At 48.8% G+C, this 11,201-nt stretch overlaps 1 protein-coding gene across 3 annotated transcripts in view; it reads right to left on the reverse strand.

Moving 5' to 3' along the window:
- NECTIN2 (nectin cell adhesion molecule 2) overlaps positions 1–9,295 on the reverse strand; it is a 61,680-nt gene extending 52,385 nt beyond the window's left edge. For all 3 annotated transcript variants that reach the window (XM_089478239.1, XM_089478237.1, XM_089478238.1), the window contains exon 1: positions 9,102–9,295. In XM_089478239.1, the coding sequence (XP_089334365.1) occupies positions 9,102–9,174 (73 nt within the window). In that variant the 5' untranslated portion in view covers positions 9,175–9,295. The remainder of the gene's footprint in view (positions 1–9,101) is intronic.
- Positions 9,296–11,201: the final 1,906 nt, after the last annotated feature.

Raw genomic sequence — 11,201 nt, forward strand, 5'->3', positions numbered from 1 at the left:
TACGTGTATATATTCCAATTGATTTTCAGTGCTTCACTCTTTGCAAGGCTAGGAATTTGAAGACCTGGGCAGGGTTGTCTTGGAGGTCTCTCATCCACAGGGTGGCCATAGGTCTGACTTCCCAGCAATTAACAGCAACGACTCCCCCCCCCCTCATTTTCCCAGTTTTTAGCCTTGCAGCAAGAAAATCATGCGCACCTAGAACTCTTCTATCTGCAATGTTTGCACTCCCTGGATCACTTTGACTTTTGGAGGCCTAAACATTATTTCCAAATGCTCAGCTTAAGTCCCTAGTCAGCTCCATTAATTTTTGAGGCTGAAACCAACCCTACAGCACCTGAGATTCATTGGAGATCTCCCATCCAAGTACTAAGAGGTTGATGAATTTCCACTCCATTTGGCTAAATTTGGTGCTTTCCACAGTGGTAGAATTCAAAGATATAGCCATGTTAGTCTGTGGAATCAGTATCTGGAGAGATCTTGCAGCACCTTTGACACTAACTGAAAGAAAGAAGTTGGCAGCAGGAGCTTTTCTAGACTTCAGTCCACTTCCTCAGATGCTTTCAACATGAGTTTGACTTATAGTCGAGGATATACAGTATGTCCCTGGACCTCTACCAAGTCATGCTACAAATGTAGAGAGATAGAGAGATCTTACAGCACCTTTGAGACCAACTAAAGAATGAAGTTGGCACCATGAGCTTTGCATGAAATACATCTGAGGAAGTAGACTAGGAAAGCTCATGCTGCCAAGTTCTTTCTTTAGTCTCAAAGGTGCTGCAGGATCTCTCTACGGATTGATTCCACAGACCAATGTGGCTATACCTTTGGATCCCATCTGACTTTCCTTTGCGGTTTTGCACCCTTTCGGATTTGCTCCATCCGGGCCGGAGAGGGTTAACCCGTCCCTTGCTCCTCCATCTCCAGGCTTGGTTTGCAGACTGCTTTTTTCATGCTAATGATAAGTCCTGGCTCCCAGGCAGACAGACAGAGGGAGAAAGAGAGGAGAGGCAGAAAGGAAAGCAGGGGGATGGGATGGGGATGGATGGCATCCAGACAGAGGCTGGGGGCCTGGGGAGGTTTGTGAATGAGCTCACACCAAAGCAGCCACATGGAGGAGGACTGGCAGGGAGCAAGGCGTTGGTATGGAGATCTCTCTCTCTCTTTTTGCAAGGAAGATGAGCTATCAGCCACATATTGGGTATTTATAGGCTGCTGCGGGTGTGTGGGCGGCTGGATCCAAGTGTGCCTGCCTTGCCATCAGGAGGTTCTGCAATGAAATATCCTCACTGTTATTTAGACAATGCAAGCAGCAACAACAACCAAAAAAGGGAATGACTCACACTCCAGTCCAATGTGTTAATTTTGCACAAAAGGAAGAAGAGTGGCTAGCCTCCTCCCTGGCTAAGGGCCATTGGTCATGGCTGTGGGCCTTTGAGTCATTTTGGACTCATGGCCACCATAAGAGGAACCTATGGCAGAGGTTTTCGTGGCGTGTTTCTTCTGAGGAGGTTTGGCATGGCCATCCTCTGAGGCTGAGAGAGTGAGACTTGCCCAACACCATAGAATCATAGGAAGAGACCCCAAGGGCCATCCAGTCCAACCCCATTCTGACATGCAGGAATTCACAATCAAAGCATCCCTGACAGATGGCCATCCAGCCTCTGTTTAAAAACAGCCTCCAAAGAAGACTCCAACACTTTCCAAGGGAGCATCTTCCGCTGTCAAACAACTCTTATACCTATAGTGTTTTGTGGGTTTTTCGGGCTTTGTGGCCATGTTCTGTAAGAGTTTATTCCTGACGTTTCGGCAGCATCTGTGACACAAAAAGCTATGGATGCCGGCCATCAGGCCATTCTTTCCAATGTTGAGGTGGGATCTCTTTTCCAAAGCATTGGCCATTAGTGTGGAGCCAAGCAGTGCGCAAATGCAATGCTGGAATTTTTGTAGTATTTATTTTTTTAAGCTAGTTTTCAAAGGTCAGGGAATGAGTTGCTCATTAGATCTGGAGTTACATTTTAACAGCTTGTCTTCCACGTCTTTGCAATCTCTCAGGGTCTGAAGGGCTCTGGAAAGAGCGACACAAATACTACACAGAAGTGTGCACTCCGAACCCGCCAGGAATCCAGTGTGCATACCTGTGCAATTAACCTCTGAAAGAACTTATTTAAAGGTCAAAAAGCAGTTTTAAACCAGCTCCAATTATCACCATGCAGACTAGGGATGATTGGTGCTGCAGTACAGCACATCTGTTGTTGTCTGCCTTCAAGTTGCTTCCAAGACTTCAAGACTTTCATCAAGTTTTCAATTTTTAGCTTTTCTCTCCCTTTCCGAATACTCAAAAGCACCTTCCCTGTTTTTTGGAGTAGGTTAGACCTTGTGGCACCCCAGAATAGAGCACCTCTGAGCATGCAGAGTGCATTTCTCTTCCACAGGTTAGTAGACTCAGCTTTTCTTTTTTAATGGAAAGAACTGGAGGTCAAAGTATTTATTGGAGTGTCTTTCCTGCTGGAGAGGAAACGTCTTTTTCAACAAGTGGGGGAAAAAGACAAAGAGGATCCAGTGTTTTCTGGAAGGCAGTTATCTTTTCTGTCAACGGAAAATAAAAATTCCTTTGCACCTTATCTTGCAAAAAGCATGGGGAAATAATCATGCCGTTCCCTCTCTGTTACGCCGCCTTCCCTGCTTTGATACTTTCCTCTTCTGCTAAATCAAGGAGGGTAACATTCTGGCACATTAATTAATTAAACCTTGCAAAAAATAGCATTTTACAATTAAAGCAGGCCAATGTTACCTTGAAAAATATTTTGATTTTTATGGCATTTCACAGAGCTCACTGCAAGGCAAGGACTGATCTATTAAACCTAGTGGCTTTTGCAGAGTATGGTGGACTCCAATTCCCATCAGCCTCAGCATGATGGCGAGGAATGATGGGAGCCGTAATCCAACAACAGCAGGACAACATTCCTGCTCCTGTTTTAGGAGTGTATTCACAATCCATAGTCAGTTTGGCACCACTGTCATGGCATCAACCCATGGGATCCTGGGATTTGTAGTTTGGCGAGGGGCACTTGCAATTTTCTGCTAGTGAACTCTAGCCACTAAGCTGAACTATCCATTCTAGCAGTGATTTTCAATCTTTGGCGTTTTGGACTCGGGTTCCCAGAATCCCTGACCTGGTTGAGCCTTCTGAGAATTGAAGTCCAGCAACCAGCGCTGCATTGCGATTTGAGTATTGGATTGCAACTCTGGAGAGCAGGGTTCGATTCCCAGCTCGCCTATGAAGCCCAATGGGTGACGTTGGGCACGTCACACTCTCTCAGCCTCAGGGGAAGGCAATGGCAGACCCCTCTCTGAACAAGTCTGGCCAAGAAAACCCCATGGCAGGGTAACCTTAGGGTTGCCACAAGTCGGAAATGAAGGCACATAGCACACACACACTCTAGCATCTCCCCTAAGCATTCTGTAAGACAGAGCTATGATGTTTAAAGTGGTATCAGATTGCTATAACCGTGGAGTGCAGACGCACTCACAGCCTGGAGAGGTTTGTTAGCCACTTTGTGTAGCCAAGGAAACCTTATGTAGCCTTTGTAACTCCAGCTGTTGTGACCCAAGCCTCCGGCGGAGACAGAGTCAACACATCCTGCCAGGCCTTGATCGCAACCTTGCAACAAAACCACAACTTATCTCAACACCTGTAGGCTTTCAGAACAGCTTCTGCCCTGGTTTTATTTCCAACAACAGACACAAACTTCAATTTTTGGCCATGAGTTGGCACTCCACAGGTTAGAGGTAGGACAAACTGGATATTTGCTGGACTGCGAGTCCCATCTGCCCCAGAATGAGGGATGCTAGGAGATGCAGTCCTACAAATCTGGACCTGTTATCTATTCCTCGGCACAGAGGAAAACATACAGAGTTAACCTTTAAGTTTAAGAAAACCCTGGGATAGGATTCCCTTAGGGGTGCCATAAGTCAGAAGTGCCTTGAAGGCACACAACAACAACAATAATTACTACTACTACTTTTCTTCTAGTGCTAAGTATGTATCACCTTCTGGTCTTGTTCCCCAAATTTCTGTATTCTGGTCTAAACACAAACTTCTTATGATAATCAGAAGGTACTGAATTTGTATTCAGTTGCACTGTTTTTTAAAAATTGCTTTTTAAGCATACTTTTTGCTGGGTTTTTTAAATACCTGGTTAAAAAGTTTAATTATAATGTTATCATTTTGCGCTATACATATTGTGATCATTTTACTCAAAATTTACTTGCATGCTTACTTCGGATGGCAAGTGAAATGAAGGACAGGCCTCCTGTGCTTTTGCTGATTTCCAACTTGTGGCAACCTTCATTTCTGACTTATGGCAACCCTAAGAGGACTCTATCTTGGCATGTTTCCTCAGAGAGGGTTTGCCATTGCCATCCTGCGAGGCAATGGCAAATTGGTAAAGGAGCCCTGTCCTTCATTTCACTTGGCAACCATAACTGCAAGTCAAGTAAGCATGCAAGTGTTTTGCATTACACAAAAAACTCTTCCAGCAGAAAGATAGCTCTGTGCAACTCAAAAGCCGGCACATCTTCACAGCCAGCAGCCATTGCTCCCAAGTAACCATGAGAAAAATGAAAGCAAATGCATGCCTACTACAAGGTACACACCAACAACAAATTGGGATCTATGTGCCACAGAGTGCAGGGCTGTCATAGACCAGTCACACAATCACATGCGCACATGCACGTGTGTGAATAAACCACAGAAGCTTTGCAAATTGCAAGGGAGAGCCAATCTCTTCAGCTTACTTTCAATGCTGGGCATTAAAGGAAATAAAGTAAACCACAAGGACTTTCAGAGTCAGTCAGTTGACTCCCTGTTTATGCGCAAGAGGGTGCGGCCGCAAAGGTAAATGTTCTCCCGCAGGGCTGGCCAGGTCAAATGCAGGTTGTTATTCATGGGAAGAAGCCTCGGCAGAAAGAAAGCTGCAGTTCGCCAACTTGTGTTGTTGTCTTTTTTTCCTTTTAAAAAGTGGCAAACAAACATACAATTTCCCTCCACAACCCAAAACCACACACAAGAGGAACGTAATTGCCAAGAAGGCTTCAGGCCCTGGGCAACAGGTGTTGGCCACCAGGATCCACCAGGCTCTCCAAGCATCAAAGGATCCAGGGGGATCCACTCCTTTCCCTTCGGAAAGGAAGGCAATTATCGCACCCCGGCGAAATGGAGAGGTGTGTACAGATGCACCGGATGTCCCACAATAACACAGCTGCCAAAACACTAGGAGGTAATTTGCACCTTGAGTGTTGGGACTATGGAGACTCTGCTTTGAATCCTGGCTCGGCCATGTAAACCCACTTGGACAAGTCATGCTCTCTCAGCCTCTGAAGAAGGGATGGGGGGAAACCCCTCTGGAGAAACTTTACCAGTCACCCAGTGGGTTTCTTCAGCCAAGCCAGGACTCGAACCCTGGTCTCCAGAGGCATTGCCCAGTGCTCAAACCACTATTCCTTACCGAGCATCACTGTCTTTTCTAGTGAGTCCTGTCTTCTCATGGTCTGTCCAAACTACGACAGCCTCAGCTTCCCCATCTTGTCTGTTTGGGGAGAAATTAAAATTCCCAGCCAGAGAGCCCTAGCGCCTCCCCAAACTACAAATCCCAGGATCCCACAGGATGTTGCCATAGGAGTCAACATGGAATCGTAGCTATAAAGTGAACAAAGAGTCCCAAAGTTCAGGCAGTGAGGAAGACAGGCAAACACAGACCTCCAGGTGTTGCCGGACTATGACTCCCAGGAGTGCTCTAGCCCACGACGAAGAGCGCTGGGTGTTGCAGTCCGGGAATATCTGGGCGGCTGCGCAATGACCAGCCACCGCAATTCTCCCCGCTGCGTTGTTCATTCTTATAATGGAGTCTTCCTTCTGCAAAGATGCTCCCAAGAACCAGGTTTCCAAGGAGGAACCACAGTCTCTTGTAAAGAACAGTCTTCTGCAAAGATGGTCCCAAGAACCAGGTTTACAAGGAGGAGCAAGAGACTGTCTTGATTTCCTTCCTTCCTCGCTGTTCTGCTCCATGGAGGGGAAAAGTGGGGAGCATAAGTGCCAGCCAGCCAACCTTTTGCATCGCAAGGTGAAGCCCCCCAGCCATGGCTCCTGGCTATGAAATAATAAGGAACCCAAATGAAAGTAAAGTGGGTGGGCTGCGGAGTAGTGGGGTGGGCAGAGCACGGTCTAGGAGGAAAGAAAATCAAGACAATATCTTGCTCCTAGTAGTAAACCTGGGTCTTGGGAGCATCTTTGCAGAAGGAACGCCGTTCAAAGAACGAAATACGCAGATTCCCATTGAACCAGGATCTGTAGAGGGGGCCCTTTCATGGATTTCTATGGACCCATGTGGGCCTCTCTCTATCTCTATGTGTTGTTGTTGTTGTTGTGGGCCTTCCAGTTGTTTCTGACTTAGGGCAACCCTGTCCTGAGGTTTCCTTGGCAAGACTTGTTCAGTGGAGGTTTGTCAGACCCATTGCCTTCCCGAGGCTGAGAGAGTGTGACCTGCCCTGGGGGTTTCCATGGTTGAGCAGGGAATCCAACCCTGGCCTCCAGAGTCCCCCTTAGGGTTGCCATAAGTCAGAAGCTACTCAAAGTACCGCAACAACAACAACTACACCAACAACATAGCTATGATGATGCAAATGATCCATAGAAATCTAAGAAAAGTGCCCCTCTTTGGGGCCTGGTTCAATGGGAAAGAAGCTCTTCTCTTACATATAGTTCTCTCATTCTCTCTCTCTCTGTGTACATATACTGTATATATATATGTATATATTGCAAATGGGTCCACAGAAATCCAGGAAAGGAGACCCTTTTAGGAGCCTGGCTTCTTTTCATTCATTCATACATACATACACATATACGCATCTATATGCATTTGCATCTCTCTATATATGTACACAATGGAAATGGGTCTATATATCGTTCTCTCTGTATATGTGTGTGTGTGTGTGTGTGTGTATCCATTTACATTTATCTCTCTATATACACACACACACAATACTCTCTGTATATGTAAACATATACCAAGCATCTCTCTCTCTTATATACATGCATATATATATGCATTTGCATCTCTCTCTCTCTCTCTCTCTCTCTCTCTATATATATATATATATATATATACACACACACACACACACACACACACTGGAAATGAGTCTCTCTGTGTATATATATATATATATATATACATTTACATCTCTCTCTCTGTCTATATATATATATATATATGTATACACAAACACAATGCTCTCTATATGTAAATATACACAAAGTTTCTTATCTTTCTCTCTCTCTCTCTCTCTCTCTCTCTCTATATATATATATATATATATATTGTATATGTATTTGCATCTCTCTCTCTCTCTCTCTTTATATGTACACAAATGGGTCTTATATATCTTATATCCATTTACATCTCTCTCTCTCCTGTATACACACAATGCTCTTTCTATACATGTAAATATACACGAAGTGTCCTATCTATCTATCTATCTATCTATCTATCTATCTATCTATCTATCTCCAAATGGGTCCATAGGAACCCAAGAGCCTGGCTCCCTGGGGAAGAAGTTTCTCTTCTCTTTGGCCCAAAGGGGGATCCAAGCTCCTGGATCCGGATCTGGAGAGAAAGAGCAAAAGAGGAGACCCCAACCCAGGCCTGGGGGTCCCTTCCCCTCCTCCAGTTGTCCCAATGGGTCTCCTCGCGAGTCAGAGACAAGGCTCTTGGTTGGGGGCTCCTGGCCTTCAAGGAAGGGGTCTGCCTGGGATGGGGACCCCCACTTTGCCCTCCTCTCCAAGAGCCTGGAGATCACCTTTGGGGGTCTTTTTGGGGGGCCAGGAGGAAGGAAGGAAGCGACCCCCATCTGCCTTGGAAAGCCACCCCCCCAATTTGAGAAAGAGGAGGGAGACCCCCAAGAAAGAGGGGGGAGAGGCAGAGCGAAGAAAAGGGGGGACACCCCAAAAAAGGAGGAGGGAAGGAGACCCCCCAAGAAAGAGTAGGGGGGAGGGTCTGAAGCAAAGGGGCAAAAAGAGGCCGAGGGGGAGGAAGGAAGAGGGGCCCCAGAAGAAAGGGTCCCCCCAAAAAAAGGAGGGAGGAGAGGAAGGAGGCCCCCAGGAAAGAGAGGGGAGGGGAAAGGGGTCTAAGAGGAAGGTCCCCCAGGGAAGGGTCCCCCCCCCAAAAAAAGGAGAGGAGGGAGACCCCCCCCCCAGGAGAGAGGGGCCTGAATAAAAAAGAGGGGGGGGGAAGAAGGCTGGAGAGGAAAAGGAGAGAGTCCCCCTAAAATGGAGGACAGAAAGAGAGAAGAGGGACCCCTGAGAAAGAGGGGAAGGGGGCAAAGGGGGCTGGAAAGAGGGGGTCCCTGAGGGAGGCCAAAAGGGGGGAGAGAAGGAGAGGAGGGAGACCCCCCCAGGAGAGAGGGGTCTGAAGGAGAAAAAGGGGAAAGAGGGCTGCTGAGGAGAAGAAAAGGGGGGGCACTGAAGGGAGTGTCCCCCTGAAAATGGAGGGTAGGAGGAGAGAGGGGGAGGGGAGGGAGGGGGCAAAAGGGGGGCTGGAGGAGAGGAAAGAGGGGAAAAGGGGGCTGAGGGGGAGTTCCCTCAGGGAAGCCCCCCCCCCCAAAAGGTGGGAAGAATGAGAGGAGATAGAGCCCCCTCAGGAAAGAGGGGCCTGAAGAAAGTGAAAAACGGGGGAGGGCTGGAGAGGAGGGGGAGGAAAGGGGGGTCACTGAGGGAAAGAGGGGGCAAAAAGGGCGGGAGAAGGAGACCCCCCCCAGAAAAGAAGGGCCTGAAGGAAAAAGGGGGGGGGAAGAGGGCTGGAGAGGAAAGGGAGAGGGTCCCCCAAAATGGCGGGGAGGAGGAGAGAAGGGGGCCCCTGAGAAAGAGGGGGAGGGGAGGGAGAGAGGGGCAAATAATGGGGCAAAAGAGGAGGGAGAGAGACCCCAGGAATGAGAGACCAGGAGGAGCTAGGTGCAGAGAGGCTGGAGAGCCTCTTCCGTTCCCCTCCTCGTCCTCCGTCTCATCGGGCGGCCGAGAGCGGCGTCGGCGTGTCCGGCCCTACCTGGCCCAAGGCAGGCGAAGAAGGCGAAGAAGGCGAGGGAGAAGGGGGCGAGGGGAGTCCGGGGGTCGCCCATGGGGGGTCGGGGGTCCCTCGGAGGCACAGCCGCAGCCCCGGGCCCCGGCGTTCCTCAGCCTCTTCCCGATCCGGAGTCACCTCCTGCCGAGGAAACAGCTGCTCCGGAGCCCGACTCGCCAAGCGCCGCTCGCTGCGAAGCGCTGCTCCGACTGGCCGCTCCTTCTGCCTCGGCGCCGAAGCCACGCCCACTGAGAGGCGGGGCCTCTGGAAGCCACGCCTCCCTCGACTAGGCCACGCCCCTCCCCGAGTTATTAGGGGGAACTTGCAACTTTGGTCCTCCAGATGTTTTGGACTTTGCTGTTGGCAGAGCTGGCTGGGGCTTCTGGGAGTTGAAGTCCAAAACCCCTGGAGGACCAAAGTTTGTCAACCAGGGCTCTAGAGCATGCAATACAACCCTGTGGTCAGGATCTGGCAGAGGTTGACCATAGAACCACCTTGGAGGACCTAGAAAGGCCCAGGACCTCTAAGGGCCTTTCTGGCAAAAGGTGACCATAGAATGACGCTGGAGGACCTACAAATGCCTAGAGAGGTGTTCTCTCTAGGAAGGTCTAGGTCCTCTTGCATGACTCTATGGTCAACCTGCGGCAGATTTGCGCTGGAGGACTTAGAGATTCCTAGAGAGGACATATTAATCAAAAGCGCAAATAACCGAACCCACAAAAAGTCCAAGCCGCAAATGCAGATGGCCGACTGCCATCCAAATTGTAGTTTTCCAGGGCTGAGGTGCCTAAGAAGCATGAGAAACAGGCCCTCGAACCCACTGCTCTGGACTGTCCATGGATTTCCATCAAACCCCAACTGAAACGGTGCAGTTTATTCTATCAGCCTTCGAATCTGTGTTTCTTGCTGCTGCGTGCCTTCAAGTCATTTCGACTTTCGGAGACCCTAAAGTGAGCCTGTCCCGGAGAGATCTTGCGGCACCTTTGAGACTCACCGAACGAAATAAGATGGCGGCATGAGCTTCCCTAGACTAAAGTCTACTTCCCCAGATGCATTTAGTGGAGTGGAAGCCAGGGGCAGACACACACACACATATATATATATGTGCCATTGGTATCCCAGAGTCTTCTTGGCAAGATTTATTCAGAGGAGGTTTGCCACTGCCTTCCTTTGAGGCTGAGAGAGTGGGACTTTCCCAAGGTCACTCTAGTGGGCTTCCATGGCTGGGTAGGGATTGGAACCCGGGTCTCCAGGGTCATAGTCCAATGCTCAAACCACTCTTTGCAGCTTCCTTCCAAACTGGATGAATGGCTGTAGCCATCATCCTCTGAGCTCAGCTCTCTTTCTGGCTCCCAGACACGCCTCGCTCGGCCACTTGGGTGAGTCTGGCGCGCCCTCTGGCGGCGGATGCCTTGCCGCAGCGCAAAGAATTTGGGATTGGCGCACATGGATTTGGAGATGTGCTCACCTTCCATTGTTGTTCATTAGGTTTGTTTAGGGTGCATTGATGCTGGAGGACTACAGTCAGCCCACCGCATTTGCGGCTTTGACTTTCGCGGCTTTGATTAATATGTTCACTCTAGGAATCGCTGCAGGAAGCTGACCATAGAGTTGCATGGCAGGACCTAGAGATTTTTAGGGCCAAAACACGCTGCGTAAATAATCTAGTTCAACACCGCTTTTATATAATCTGCGTAAATAATCTGTCTTGACACCGCAGATGGACCGCATGTCCGCATCGTCAAGGCCTGTCCTGGCTCCCACTTGAAACCCTTCAAGTCTCTCCTGTCGACTTATGGTGACCCCATAATTTCATAGGGTTTTCATAGGGGTTTTTAGGCCAGGAATCCTCAAAGCTGGTTTTAGCCATTTCTTCCTCTGAAATATAGCGCCTGAACAGAGAGGCCAAAAGAAAGCTGCACTTTGGAGATATGGCTTTGGCCTCTTGGGACACATGTGTCATTTAAACAGCACACTTCCAAAGTGACCCAATGCAGCTTTATTTTGGCCGGTCTGTTTGGGCCCATAGTTTGTGGCAGCTGGTACTCATTGGGGGGGGGATCTCTCTAGTTGCAAAATGTCTTG

The sequence above is a fragment of the Sceloporus occidentalis genome, unplaced genomic scaffold, assembly GCF_023333645.1.
Source record: "Sceloporus occidentalis isolate IW3139 unplaced genomic scaffold, rSceOcc1.0.p SCAF_13, whole genome shotgun sequence".
Lineage (NCBI taxonomy): Eukaryota > Metazoa > Chordata > Lepidosauria > Squamata > Phrynosomatidae > Sceloporus > Sceloporus occidentalis.